The 14,388-nt window shown below is 44.1% G+C and overlaps 1 protein-coding gene across 14 annotated transcripts in view; it reads right to left on the bottom strand.

Moving 5' to 3' along the window:
- Positions 1 to 14,388, bottom strand: part of dnah9l (dynein, axonemal, heavy polypeptide 9 like) — a 155,518-nt gene that overhangs the window by 72,088 nt on the left and 69,042 nt on the right. For 3 of the 14 annotated variants that reach the window (XM_052464211.1, XM_052464210.1, XM_052464208.1), the window contains exons 64-80: positions 14,219 to 14,332; positions 12,621 to 12,764; positions 12,241 to 12,423; positions 4,574 to 4,675; positions 4,347 to 4,481; positions 4,058 to 4,231; positions 3,384 to 3,516; positions 2,982 to 3,084; positions 2,715 to 2,837; positions 2,357 to 2,561; positions 1,800 to 1,964; positions 1,560 to 1,700; positions 1,232 to 1,402; positions 1,037 to 1,159; positions 762 to 955; positions 281 to 429; positions 56 to 183 (exon numbers count right to left, since the gene is read on the bottom strand). In XM_052464211.1, coding sequence (XP_052320171.1) covers positions 56 to 183; positions 281 to 429; positions 762 to 955; positions 1,037 to 1,159; positions 1,232 to 1,402; positions 1,560 to 1,700; positions 1,800 to 1,964; positions 2,357 to 2,561; positions 2,715 to 2,837; positions 2,982 to 3,084; positions 3,384 to 3,516; positions 4,058 to 4,231; positions 4,347 to 4,481; positions 4,574 to 4,675; positions 12,241 to 12,423; positions 12,621 to 12,764; positions 14,219 to 14,332 — 2,487 coding nt within the window. The other 11 variants (XM_052464216.1, XM_052464217.1, XM_052464212.1 and 8 more) reach the window with 11 other exon arrangements.

The following is a 14,388-nucleotide window of genomic DNA, read 5'->3' as shown; positions in this document are numbered from 1 at the left end:
ATGAATGATGGATTGAACTGTATCTTATGCACAGTATATAGCAAGATTGCCATACCTGTAGGATGACCCAGTGTCCCTCCTTAGCAGCCATCTCCATGGCAACCTCAGCCACAGCCTCCTGGCCCTGACCCAAAGACACATTGTGGAGCTTCCCCAGGTCTATGGTGAATCCTAACTTCCTGCCTGTTACCATGGGAACAAGAGTTTCTCAGTGTGTGTATCATGTTCATTCAGATTTACAGTGATATTTACATTACAAAATCAGTTGTCTTCGTGTTACCCAGTGACTCCACGTCTTTGAGAGGGTCTACTCCGGGAGACAGGATGAAGAAGACAGGCGAGGCGGGTCCACTCTCTCTGAAGGACTTAGCAAACTCGGTCTTCCTCCTCTCTGTATACTTCACCCCCAACTTCTCCTCCACAAAGTTCCTACACACAGAAAGAGAGAGGGGGAAAGAGATAGAGTGAGGGTATGGGGAGGGAGAATGATCGTCATTATAATTTGCCAGAGACATGTGAAAGATGGGGGTGGAGGGAAAGAGGAGAGGTAGAGAAGAGGAGAGGGAGAGAAGAGGAGAGGTAGAGAAGAGCGAGAGAAGAGGAGAGGTAGAGAAGAGGGAGAGGAGAGGGAGAGAAGAGGAGAGGGAGAGAAAGCGTCAGTAAGGAGTAAAAAGGACAGGAGGCCAGCTGAGGTACATTGTATGTCCCTCAACCATCCACTGTGTGTTGGGAGGTGGTGGGTATTGTTGGCGTGCGGTCACCTGACAGCGTAAGTCATCCTATCAGGTCTCAGGGCTCTCATCATAATGAGTTTCTGTAGGGAACTTTTTGCTTTCCACTCCTGAGGAAACTTCTCTTTCTCCGGACACTCGGACTCTACCACCTTTTTCCAGCGTTTAGGGGAGCCCTCGATGTCCCGGTCCAAACCACGAAACTCATCAGTGAAACTCATTGTCTAGAGGACAAGAGGGGAAATACATGTTTGTAAGTGTGTGTGTGTGTGTTTGTGTTTGATACTGTGTGTGTGTGTGTGTACCTTGATGGCGCTCCAGGCCTGGTTGGAGAGGAAGTCTACAGGACAGATGTAGCTGTGGTCGATGTTGAAGCGGAGCAGGAAGTCTAGTTCTCGTACGTCTATCTCCTTACTCATCAGTAACAACTGGGGAACAGGGAACACACTATTAGAACTAACACACAGACACACACAGAGAGACCCCCCCCACAGACACACCTGGAAGGCGAGTTGAGCGGTGAAGGTGAGTTTGTCTCTCTCAAACAGGCCTCTGCTGATGTAGTTGAAGGTGGAGTAGGTGATGCCGTCTATTAGAGTGTTGACTCTGCTCCTCACGTCCTCACACACCTCTGCCTGCTCCACCGCCTTGTGGAACACCACGTTAAACGCCTACAGGAAGGGAGACAGTGAAAGACAAAGACAAGCCTAGATAAGCTAGAACGCTGTAATCTGGTCGTTAACTGGTCTGTACCGGTCCATTTGGACAGGTCTTGATTTACCTGTAGAAATAAAGGTTACATGAAATAAAAAAAGTGCTGTTGGTAACCTTGAGGCTGAACTGGTACATGGGGTTGATCTTGTTGAGGTCGTTCATGATGAAGTACAGCAGAGAGGATCTGACTGCTACGGGGCGGTAGTGTTCTCTGGCCTCGTTGATCTTCACCTCGTTCACCTTCGCCTCCAGAACCTACATCCCAAAACAGCATATTAGCAATCAGGACCAAGCGATTTGGCTGCATGCAGTCTGTCTAAGTTCTCTTCCTTTATCCTTAAACCTCTGTCTCACCTTCATCTCGATCTCCGCGGCCGTGTGTTTGGTGGTCTCCAGTTTCTCCACCAGGACGTTGTCTCCTAGGAAGTTGCTCTCAGCAGCAGAGAGGCGGCCCAGCAGCTCGTCCTCCAACAGCTTCAGCTCTATCTTGAACAGGTTCTGCTGCTTGGTCAGGTCACTCTGCAACCACAACACAACCGTTATACAACCGTTATGCAGCCACAACACAACCGTTATACAACCACAACACAACCGTTACACAGCTGTTATACAACCACAACACAACCGTTACACAGCTGTTATGCAATCGTTATGCAACCACCATACAACCGCAACATAACAAACAAACTTTACTCAAATAAATCATTTCGCAACATGTGGGTGGCCCCGGGAATCAAACCCACGACCCTGGTGTTACAAACACCCTACTCTCTGTCTGAGCTATACAAGACCACGACTATGCAGGAACCGAACACAACCAAACTTCAAGTGTCATTCTGTGACCATGTGAGGTCAAGAAGGAAGAGGCTGAGAGAGCCAGGAAGGACAGGGGACATAGCCATCTATCCCACCTTGAGGTGCTCGAGGTCGGGCCTCTCCAGATTGACCACCTGAGCCAGCAGCTGGTCCTCCAGGCCGTCTCTTGTAACAGTGAAGTTGATGAGGGTGGTCTGGGCCTGGATCTCGGGCTTATAGTGGGGGTTAGCCAGCTTAGTGTGGAGGATCAGCCTGAACGCTGGGTGGAAGAAACACTCTTTATCCCCCACCTTTATACAACTGGGAGAGAGAGGGAGAGAGGAGGATGATGATGTGGTGTGTGTGTGTGTGTGTGTGTGTGTGTGTGTGTGTGTGTGTGTGTGTGTGTGTGTGTGTGTGTGTGTGTGTGTGTGTGTGTGTGTGTGTGTGTGTGTGTGTGTGTGTGTATGTTACCTGCCCTTCTTGATCGTGTGTCGTCCCAGTAGAGGGTCTATGACAGGGTCGATGGACTCCTCCAGATTCTCTATGAGGACAGTGTCTCCAGTCACAACAGCCTGCTCTATCACATCCACATACCTGGGGAAATGGGCTTTAGTAAGAACACATCAAACATACCTGAAGAGAGCGCAAGCTTAACAGATACATCTATTAGGGAGATCCATTCAGGAGAGGGGAGAGTAGGATGGAGGGATGACACAGAGGAGAGGAGAGCAATCTCACCCTTTCTCTCCCAGGCTGACCACCTTGAGGCTGTTGCCATAACGAATCTTGATCCACTTGATGCCCTGCAGTTGGGGGTCAATAAGCAGTGGCCAGCGTTCACCTGGGCGCACACAAAGGAGGAACATGTTACAATTGTAATATGTTTACAGATGTAGGATCTTAATTTGAGCCAGTTTACTACAGCATAATCCTGCGGCAACAGGATATGTGAGTTAACATAATTCATGGACATTTCTGTAAGGGAGAATCAAGTCTGAAGTGGAAATTACAAACTTCAGAAGCCCTGTTAAACCTCAAATTGCAGGAATGTTCTCATGCCACAGTGTGATCAAATTAAGATCTTAGATCTGTAGCATTGACATAAAGGTGTAGAAAGTATAAAACATTCTCTACGCTCACAGTTGGTGAGGATGGTGGCGTTCTGAGTGGACATCTTGTCTCCCGGCAACCCCTCGTTGTTCCACTGAGCCACGGTAGCATCATCCGTCAGCATACACACTGGATCTAACCCCTCCGTCATGGGGATGGGGATCTGAGAGAATGAGGAGACGAGAGGAGGAGAGGTGTGTTAGCATACACACTGGATCTAACCCCTCTGTCATGGGGATGGGGATCTGAGAGAATGAGGAGACGAGAGGAGGAGAGGTGTGTTAGCATACACACTGGATCTAACCCCTCCGTCATGGGGATGGGGATCTGAGAGAATGAGGAGACGAGAGGAGGAGAGGTGTGTTAGCATACACACTGGATCTAACCCCTCTGTCATGGGGATGGGGATCTGAGAGAATGAGGAGACGAGAGGAGGAGAGGTGTGTTAGCATACACACTGGATCTAACCCCTCTGTCATGGGGATGGGGATCTGAGATAATGTGTTAGCATACACACTGGATCTAACCCCTCTGTCATGGGGATAGGGATCTGAGAGAATGAGGAGACGAGAGGAGGAGAGGTGTGTTAGCATACACACTGGATCTAACCCCTCTGTCATGGGGATGGGGATCTGAGAGGGGGAGGGGAATAGGAGAGGGGGAGCATAAGAGAGAGTGAGTAAGAGATGAGAGGAGAGAAGGACCTTCTGGCCACGTAGGAAGGGCATCCAGAGGTTCTCCAGTAGTTCTCTGCGGTACTTCTTAGAGAAGGATCCGGCGTAGGAGATGAAGGCTGCAGTCAGCAGAAGGTCTCCACACAGAGTCTCCTCCTGCTCATGGTACCCGGCTACAGAGTGGGCCCAACGCACATTCTCCGACTGAAACACACACATTATCCACCAGTGGATAAAACGTACTGTTAATGTTTGGAAACTTTCCGAAGTGGCATGACAACAAACTAACCGAGCTGTTATTGGTCAGCCATCTCCTCACCTCGAGTCCTTTGACGAGGCGATTGGCCAGTTCGATGGTTTTGTTGGTGTGGTTGACCTCGTCCTGACAGCGAAGCTTCTCAGAGGTAGCCTTCTCAAACGCAGCAGTCAGGGTATCCAGACTACAGTCCAACTCCTACACACGCACACAGTTAAGGGAAATGTGAGTGAGTGAGTGAGTGAGTGAGTGAGTGAGTGAGTGAGTGAGTGAGTGAGTGAGTGACCCACAGCTAGTTTCTTCCTAATGGCTTCTAGTTTGTCTGCGGCCTCAGCCAGGTCAGCATTAGCCTGAGACAGACACAGCTTCTTCACCTCCACCTCACAGAACACCTGGGGAGGAAACAAGCACGCTCACAAATACACATTCCATTTCCAACATTTAAGTTGCAAACATCCACAAGGGTAATACAGTATCTTAAAAGATGTGTGGGTGTGGTAGCCAACCTCAGGCTATTAGGTGAGAGAGATACTTACGTACATCTATGTACAGCAGTAGGAGAGAAAGGACAAAGGACAATGTGAGAAAAAGATGACACAAGCTAAAGAACCGTATTCTTCCATAGCGTTGATCAGGTGCTGCATATGAAATGAACCAGAGGTAAGACTGCATTTGGTCATTGTACATGCAGTCACTGCTGAAGAGGAAGTTGACATACATTTAGGTTGGAGTCATTAAAACTCGTTTTTCAACCACTCCACAAATAGATTGTTAACAAGCTATAGTTTTGGCAAGTCGGTTAGGACATCTACTTTGTGCGTGACACAAGTCATTTTTACAACAATTGTTAACCGACAGATTATTTCACTTATAATTCACAGTATCACAATTCCAGTGGGTCAGAAGTTTACATACACTAAGTTGACTGTGCCTTTAAACAGAAAATTATGTCCTGGCTTTAGAAACTTCTTATAGACTAATTGACATCATTTAGGTCAATTGGAGGCGTACCTGTGGATGTATTTCAAGGCCTACCTTCAAACTCAGTGCCTCTTTGATTGACATCATGGGAAAATCAAAAGAAACCAGCCAAGACCTCAGAAAAAAAATTGTAGACCTCCACAACTCTGGTTCATCCTTGGGAGCAATTTCCAAATGACTGAAGGTACCACTTTCATCTGTACAAACAATAGTACGCAAGTATAAACACCATGGGACCACGCAGCCTGCAGACCGCTAAGGAAGGACACGTGTTCTGTCTCCTAGAGGTGAACGTAGTAAATGCAAATCAATCCCAGAACAACAGCAAAGGACCTTGTGAAGATGCTGGAGGAAACAGGTACAAAAGTATGTATTTCCACAGTTAAACAAGTCCTATATTGACATAACCTGAAAGGCCACTCAGCAAGGAAGAAGCCACTACTCCAAAACCGCCATAAAAAGTCAGACTACGGTTTGCAACTGCACATGGGGACAAAGACTGTAGTTTTTGGAGAAATGTCCTCTGGTCTGATGAAACAAAAATAGAATGGTTTGACCATAATGACCATCGTTATGTTTGGAGGAAAAAGGGGGAGGCTTGCAAGCCGAAGAACACCATCCCAACCGTGAAGCACTGGGGTGGCAGCATCATGTTGTGGGTTTTTTTTTGCTGCAGGAGGGACTGGTGCACTTCACAAAATAGATGGCACCATGAGGAAAGAAAATTATGTGGATATATTGAATCAACATCTCAAGACATCAGTCAGGAAGTTAAAGCTTGGTCGCAAATGGGTCTTCCAAATGGACAATGACCCCAAGCATACTTCCAAAGTTGTGGCAAAATGACTTAAGGACAACAAAATCAAGGTATTGGAGTGGCCATCACAAAGCCCTGACCTCAATCCTAGAGAACATTTGTGGGCAGAACTGAAAAAGCTTGTGCAAGCAAGGAGGCCTACAAACCTGACTCAGTTACACCAGCTCTGTCAGGAGTAACTTATTGTGGGAAGCTTGTGGAAGGCTACCCAAAACGTTTGACCCAAGTTAAACAATTTAAAGGCAATGCTACCAAATATTAATTGAGTGTATGTAAACTTCTGACCCACTGGGAATGTGATGAAATAAATAAAAGCTGAAATAAATCATTCTCTCTACTATTATTCTACTCTTATTCTCACATTCTTAAAATAAAACTGGTGATCCTAACTGACCCAAGATAGGGGATTTTTACTTTTTTTTTTTTTTTTGGTTAAGGTGTATGTAAACTTCTGACTTCAAATGTTCGTGTTCAGGTTGTGTGTGTGCATCTATACAGAGTATGGTGTATTAGAGTATGTGTGGTGTATATAGTATGGTGTATTAGTGTGTGTGGGGTGTATACAGTACAGTGTATTAGTGTGTGGGGTGTATACAATATTGTGTATTAGTGTGTGTGGTGTGTATACAGTATTGTGTGTTAGTGTGTGTGGAGTGTATACAGCATTGTGTATTAGTGTGTGGGGTGTATACAGCATTGTGTATTAGTGTGTGTGGGGTGTATACAGCATTGTGTATTAGTGCGTGTGGGGTGTATACAGCATTGTGTATTAGTGCGTGTGGGTTGTATACAGTATTGTGTATTACTGCAGTGTATACAGCATTGTATATTAGTGTGTGGAGTGTATACAGCATTGTGAATTAGTGTGTGAGTGTATACAGTATTGTGTATTAGAGTGTGTGGAGTGTATACAGCATTGTGTATTTGTGTGTGTATACAGGTGTATACAGCATTGTGTATTAGTGTGTGTGAGTGTATACAGCATTGTGTATTACTGTGTGGAGTGTATACAGTATTGTGTATTGTGTGTGTGGAGTGTATACAGCATTGTGCATTAGTGTGTGGAGTGTATACAGCATTGTGTATTGGTGTGTGTAGTGTATACAGCATTGTGTATTAGTGTGTGTGGAGTGTATACAGCATTGTGTATTGGTGTGTGTAGGTGTATACAGCATTGTGTATTACTGTGTGGAGTGTATACAGTATTGTGTATTAGTGTTGTGGAGTGTATACAGTATTGTGTATTAGTGTGTGTGGAATGTATACAGCATTGTGTATTAGTGTGTGTGTAGTGTATACAGCATTGTGTATTAGTGTGTGTAGTGTATACAGCATTGTGTATTACTGTGTGGAGTGTATACAGTATTGTGTATTAGTGTGTGGGGTGTATACAGTATTGTGTATTACTGTGTGGAGTGTATACGGTATTGTGTATTAGTGTGTGTGGGGTGAATACAGTATTGTGTATTACTGTGTGGGGTGTATACAGTATTGTGTATTAGTGTGTGGGGTGAATACAGCATTGTGTATTACTGTGTGGGGTGTATACAGTATTGTGTATTAGTGTGTGTGGAGTGTATACAGCATTGTGTATTAGTGTGTGTAGTGTATACAGCATTGTGTATTAGTGTGTGTGGGGTGAATACAGCATTGTGTATTACTGTGTGGGGTGTATACAGTATTGTGTATTAGTGTGTGTGGGTTGTATACAGCATTGTGTATTAGTGTATACAGCATTGTGTGGGTTGTATACAGCATTGTGTATTAGTGTGTGTGGAGTGTATACAGTATTGTGTATTAGTGTGTGGGGTGTATACAGCATTGTGTATTACTGTGTGTAGTGTATACAGCATTGTGTATTAGTGTGTGTGGGGTGTATACAGTATTGTGTATTACTGTGTGGGGTGTATACAGTATTGTGTATTAGTGTGTGTGGGTTGTATACAGCATTGTGTATTAGTGTGTGTGGGTTGTATACAGCATTGTGTATTAGTGTGTGTGGAGTGTATACAGTATTGTGTATTAGTGTGTGGGGTGTATACAGCATTGTGTATTAGTGTGTGTAGGGTGTATACAGCATTGTGTATTAGTGTGTGTGGGTGTATACAGCATTGTGTATTACTGTGTGGGGTGTATACAGTATTGTGTATTAGTGTGTGTGGGTTGTATACAGTATTGTGTATTAGTGTGTGTGGGGTGTATACAGCATTGTGTATTAGTGTGTGTGGGGTGTATACAGCATTGTGTATTACTGTGTGGGGTGTATACAGTATTGTGTATTAGTGTGTGGGGTGTATACAGCATTGTGTATTACTGTGTGGGGTGTATACAGCATTGTGTATTAGTGTGTGTGGGTGTATACAGCATTGTGTATTAGTGTGTGTGGGTTGTATACAGCATTGTGTATTAGTGTGTGTGGAGTGTATACAGCATTGTGTATTACTGTGTGGGGTGTATACAGTATTGTGTATTAGTGTGTGTGGGTTGTATACAGCATTGTGTATTAGTGTGTGTGGAGTGTATACAGTATTGTGTATTAGTGTGTGGGGTGTATACAGCATTGTGTATTAGTGTGTGTGGGGTGTATACAGCATTGTGTATTAGTGTGTGGGGTGTATACAGCATTGTGTATTAGTGTGTGGGTTGTATACAGTATTGTGTATTAGTGTGTGTAGGGTGTATACAGTATTGTGTATTAGTGTGTGTGGGTTGTATACAGTATTGTGTGTTAGTGTGTGTGGAGTGTATACAGCATTGTGTATTACTGTGTGGGGTGTATACAGTATTGTGTATTAGTGTGTGTGGGGTGTATACAGTATTGTGTATTAGTGTGTGTGGGTTGTATACAGTATTGTGTATTAGTGTGTGGGGTGTATACAGTATTGTGTATTAGTGTGTGTAGGGTGTATACAGTATTGTGTATTAGTGTGTGTGGGGTGTATACAGTATTGTGTATTAGTGTGTGTGGGTGTATACAGCATTGTGTATTAGTGTGTGTGGAGTGTATACAGTATTGTGTATTAGTGTGTGGGGTGTATACAGCATTGTGTATTAGTGTGTGTACGGTGTATACAGCATTGTGTATTAGTGTGTGTGGAGTGTATACAGTATTGTGTATTACTGTGTATACAGTATTGTGTATTAGTGTGTGTAGGGTGTATACAGCATTGTGTATTGGTGTCTGTGGAGTCTATACAGTATTGTGTATTAGTGTGTGTAGGGTGTATACAGCATTGTGTATTAGTGTGTGTGGAGTGTATACAGCATTGTGTATTAGTGTGTGTGGGGTGTATACAGTATTGTGTATTAGTGTGTGTGGGGTGTATACAGTATTGTGTATTAGTGTGTGTGGGGTGTATACAGCATTGTGTATTAGTGTGTGTGGAGTGTATACAGCATTGTGTATTAGTGTGTGTGGGGTGTATACAGCATTGTGTATTAGTGTGTGTGGGGTGTATACAGCATTGTGTATTAGTGTGTGTGGAGTGTATACAGCATTGTGTATTGGTGTGTGTGGGGTGTATACAGTATTGTGTATTAGTGTGTGTGGAGTGTATACAGTATTGTGTATTAGTGTGTGTGGAGTGTATACAGCATTGTGTATTAGTGTGTGTAGGGTGTATACAGCATTGTGTATTAGTGTGTGTAGGGTGTATACAGTATTGTGTATTAGTGTGTGTAGGGTGTATACAGTATTGTTTATTACTTGGGGGTAGGGTGTATACAGCATTGTGTATTAGTGTGTGTGGAGTGTATACAGTATTGTGTATTAGTGTGTGTGGAGTGTATACAGTATTGTGTATTAGTTTGTGGGGTGTATACAGTATTGTGTATTAGTTTGTGGGGTGTATACAGTATTGTGTGTTCGTGTGTGTGGAGTGTATACAGTATTGTGTATTAGTGTGTGTGTAGTGTATACAGCATTGTGTATTAGTTTGTGGGGTTTATACAGCATTGTGTATTAGTGTGTGGGGTGTATACAGTATTGTGTATTAGTGTGTGTGGGGTGTATACAGTATTGTTTATTAGTGTGTGGGGTGTATACAGTATTGTATATTAGTGTGTTTAGGGTGTATACATCATTGTGTATTTCGTTTGTGTAGGGTGTATACAGTATTGTGTATTAGTGTGTGTGGGGTGTATACAGCATTGTGTATTAGTGTGTGTAGGGTGTATACAGCATTGTGTATTAGTGTGTGTGGGGTGTATACAGTATTGTGTATTAGTGTGTGTAGGGTGTATACAGCATTGTGTATTAGTGTGTGTGGGGTGTATACAGTATTGTGTATTAGTGTGTGTGGGGTGTATACAGCATTGTGTATCACTGTGTGGGTTGTATGCAGCATTGTGTATTACTGTTTGGGGTGTATACAGTATTATGTGTTAGTGTGTGGGGTGTATACAGTATTGTGTATTACTGTGTGGGGTGTATACAGCATTGTGTATTAGTGTGTGTGGGGTGTATACAGCATTGTGTATTAGTGTGTGTGGGGTGTATACAGTATTGTGTATTAGTGTGTGTGGAGTGTATACAGTATTGTGTATTAGTGTGTGTGGAGTGTATACAGCATTGTGTATTAGTGTGTGTGGGGTGTATACAGTATTGTGTATTAGTGTGTGTGGAGTGTATACAGTATTGTGTATTAGTGTGTGTGGGGTGTATACAGCATTGTGTATTAGTGTGTGTGGGTGTATACAGCATTGTGTATTAGTGTGTGTGGGGTGTATACAGCATTGTGTATTAGTGTGTGTGGGGTGTATACAGCATTGTGTATTAGTGTGTGTGGAGTGTATACAGCATTGTGTATTAGTGTGTGTGGGGTGTATACAGTATTGTGTATTAGTGTGTGTGGGTGTATACAGCATTGTGTATTGGTGTCTGTGGGTGTATACAGTATTGTGTATTAGTGTGTGTGGGTGTATACAGTATTGTGTATTAGTGTGTGTGGGTGTATACAGCATTGTGTATTAGTGTGTGTAGGGTATATACAGCATTGTGTATTAGTGTGTGGGGTGTATACAGTATTGTGTATTAGTGTGTGTGGGGTGTATACAGTATTGTTTATTAGTGGGGTAGGGTGTATACAGCATTGTGTATTAGTGTGTGTGGGTGTATACAGCATTGTGTATTAGTGTGTGTGGAGTGTATACAGCATTGTGTATTAGTGTGTGGGTGTATACAGTATTGTGTATTAGTGTGTGTGGAGTGTATACAGTATTGTGTATTAGTGTGTGTGTAGTGTATACAGCATTGTGTATTAGTTTGTGGGGTGTATACAGTATTGTGTATTTGTGTGTGTGGGTGTATACAGTATTGTGTATTAGTGTGTGGGTGTATACAGCATTGTGTATTAGTTTGTGGGGTTTATACAGCATTGTGTATTAGTGTGTGGGGTGTATACAGTATTGTGTATTAGTGTGTGTGGGGTGTATACAGTATTGTTTATTAGTGTGTGGGGTGTATACAGTATTGTATATTAGTGTGTTTAGGGTGTATACAGCATTGTGTATTTCGTTTGTGTAGGGTGTATACAGTATTGTGTATTAGTGTGTGTGGGTTGTATACAGTATTGTGTATTAGTGTGTGTAGGGTGTATACAGTATTGTGAATTAGTGTGTGTAGGGTGTATACAGTATTGTGTATTAGTGTGTGTTGGGTGTAAACAGCATTGTGTATCACTGTGTGGGTTGTATGCAGCATTGTGTATTACTGTTTGGGGTGTATACAGTATTATGTGTTACTGTGTAGGGTGTATACAGTCTTGTGTATTACTGTGTGGGGTGTATACAGTATTGTGTATTACTGTTTGGGGTGTATACAGTATTGTGTGTTACTGTGTGGGGTGTATACAGTATTGTGTGTTACTGTGTGGGGTGTATACAGTATTGTGTATTACTGTGTGGGGTGTATACAGTATTGTGTATTACTGTGTGGGGTGTATACAGTATTGTGTATTACTGTGTGGGGTGTATACAGTATTGTGTATTACTGTGTGGGGTGTATACAGTATTGTGTATTACTGTGTGGGGTGTATACAGTATTGTGTATTACTGTGTGGGGTGTATACAGTATTGTGTATTACTGTGTGGGGTGTATACAGTATTGTGTATTACTGTGTGGGGTGTATACAGTATTGTGTATTACTGCGTGGAGTGTACCTCGTGGAAGCGTATGATGTTGAGGACCCAGGCACAGAGACCGGCGGCGGCGGATGATTTGAGTCTGACAAACTCAGGGTTAAACTCTGGGTCACTGAGGTACTCATCTCTCACGCACCTCACTGTCGATTCCGGGATGTGTTCCTTGTCAAAGTTCACCAACGCCTGTAGGAAGTCATCCACCTGGGCATAGACACACACATGGGCGTACACACGCTGAAACACGCTGAAGCACGCTGAAGCACGCTGGAACCATCTGAAACACTGCCGTTAACACAAAGTGACACAGACACACGGACGGCCAGACAGACAAACTGTCACCTATGGGATATATGCTCCTTACACACTTTGTCACACAGACAAGACACACCAAGACTGACCTTGCTCATGACTACTTTCGCTGCCTTCCAGCTGCGGTCTTTGGGTAATTTACCATGAGGAGCCAGTAGCACCATGACAGCAGCAGACACGTTAGTCACTATGGCCGGGGGGTTAGGGAACGTCTTCAACTCTGTCAGGTTCAGCTAGAGGGAGGACACATTATTAGGAATCGCATGATATAAAAACAAAACGTCCTGTATTAATACATTGGACCAATATATCTCCATATCAAATCATTTCTGGGTAGCAATTAAGTCAAATTCAAAAGGCACTTGCACATCTGAGCTATCTTTGTTGCAGGTGAATGGTAACAATGAAATAACATGAGAAAAAAATAAGGAACCTGCAAACTGCTCTTGCTAGTATGACTGCTCTTTATTAAGCTTTTAGTTTTTTAACGGGTAGCAATTATGTACCTTATTGCTATTGTTTTACATTAAAATGGTAAAAAAAAATGCTTATTAGCAAAGAGCAATTTCTCAAGCAAGAACTTTGCTAGGACTGTCAGGGAGTGGTATAACTGGGGAGGGGAAAAATTAAAATGAGCCGCTATTGGAATAGAGGTTAGGAATTCTCTTTCTTATTGGTCTACTAACTCAGTTACCTGGTGATGTCACCAGGCAGGCCAATACTCCCTTCCACCACAACAGGCTGAAATTTCAGGCAGTCTTTTCAAACAGTGTGTTGAGTGTGTTGAAGGCTGCGTCAGCTGCCTGTAAGGCTGTGTGTTACCCTGTTGAGGGCTGCGTCAGCTGCCTGTAAGGCTGTGTGTTACCCTGTTGAGTGTGTTGAGGGCTGCGTCAGCTGCCTGTAGAGCTGTGTGTTACCCTGTTGAGTGTGTTGAGGGCTGCGTCAGCTGCCTGTAGAGCTGTGTGTTACCCTGTTGAGTGTGTTGAGGGCTGCGTCAGCTGCCTGTAAGGCTGTGTGTTACCCTGTTGAGTGTGTTGAGGGCTGCGTCAGCTGCCTGTAAGGCTGTGTGTTACCCTGTTGAGTGTGTTGAGGGCTGCGTCAGCTGCCTGTAAGGCTGTGTGTTACCCTGTTGAGTGTGTTGAGGGCTGCGTCAGCTGCCTGTAGAGCTGTGTGTTACCCTGTTGAGTGTGTTGAGGGCTGCGTCAGCTGCCTGTAGAGCTGTGTGTTATCCTGTTGAGTGTGTTGAGGGCTGCGTCAGCTGCCTGTAAGGCTGTGTGTTACCCTGTTGTTGAGTGTGCTGCCTCAGCTCAGCTGCCTGTAAGGCTGTGTGTTACCCTGTTGAGTGTGTTGAGGGCTGTGTCAGCTGCCTGTAGAGCTGTGTTACCATGTTGAGTGTGTTGAGGGCTGCGTCAGCTGCCTGTAGAGCTGTGTGTTACCCTGTTGAGTGTGTTGAGTGTGCTGCCTTGAGCTGTGTGTTACCCTGTTGAGTGTGTTGAGGGCTGCGTCAGCTGCCTGTAAGGCTGTGTGTTACCCTGTTGAGTGTGTTGAGGGCTGCGTCAGCTGCCTGTAGAGCTGTGTGTTACCCTGTTGAGTGTGTTGAGGGCTGCGTCAGCTGCCTGTAGAGCTGTGTGTTACCCTGTTGAGTGTGTTGAGGGCTGCGTTAGCTGCCTGTAGAGCTGTGTGTTACCCTGTTGAGTGTGTTGAGGGCTGCGTCAGCTGCCTGTAAGGCAGGTTCAGCTTTCGCCAGGTCCTCTTCACTCTGCTGTTGCTGTGTGGTCACCTCAGCCTGGATGGTTCCTACCTAAAGGACAACAACACACAGCACCACACACTAAACACTTATACATTGCACATTTC

Source organism: Oncorhynchus keta, chromosome 15 (genome assembly GCF_023373465.1).
Source record: "Oncorhynchus keta strain PuntledgeMale-10-30-2019 chromosome 15, Oket_V2, whole genome shotgun sequence".
Taxonomy (NCBI): domain Eukaryota; kingdom Metazoa; phylum Chordata; class Actinopteri; order Salmoniformes; family Salmonidae; genus Oncorhynchus; species Oncorhynchus keta.
Note: the sequence above shows the minus strand (reverse complement) of the source record. Positions and strands in the feature narration are given on the sequence as shown.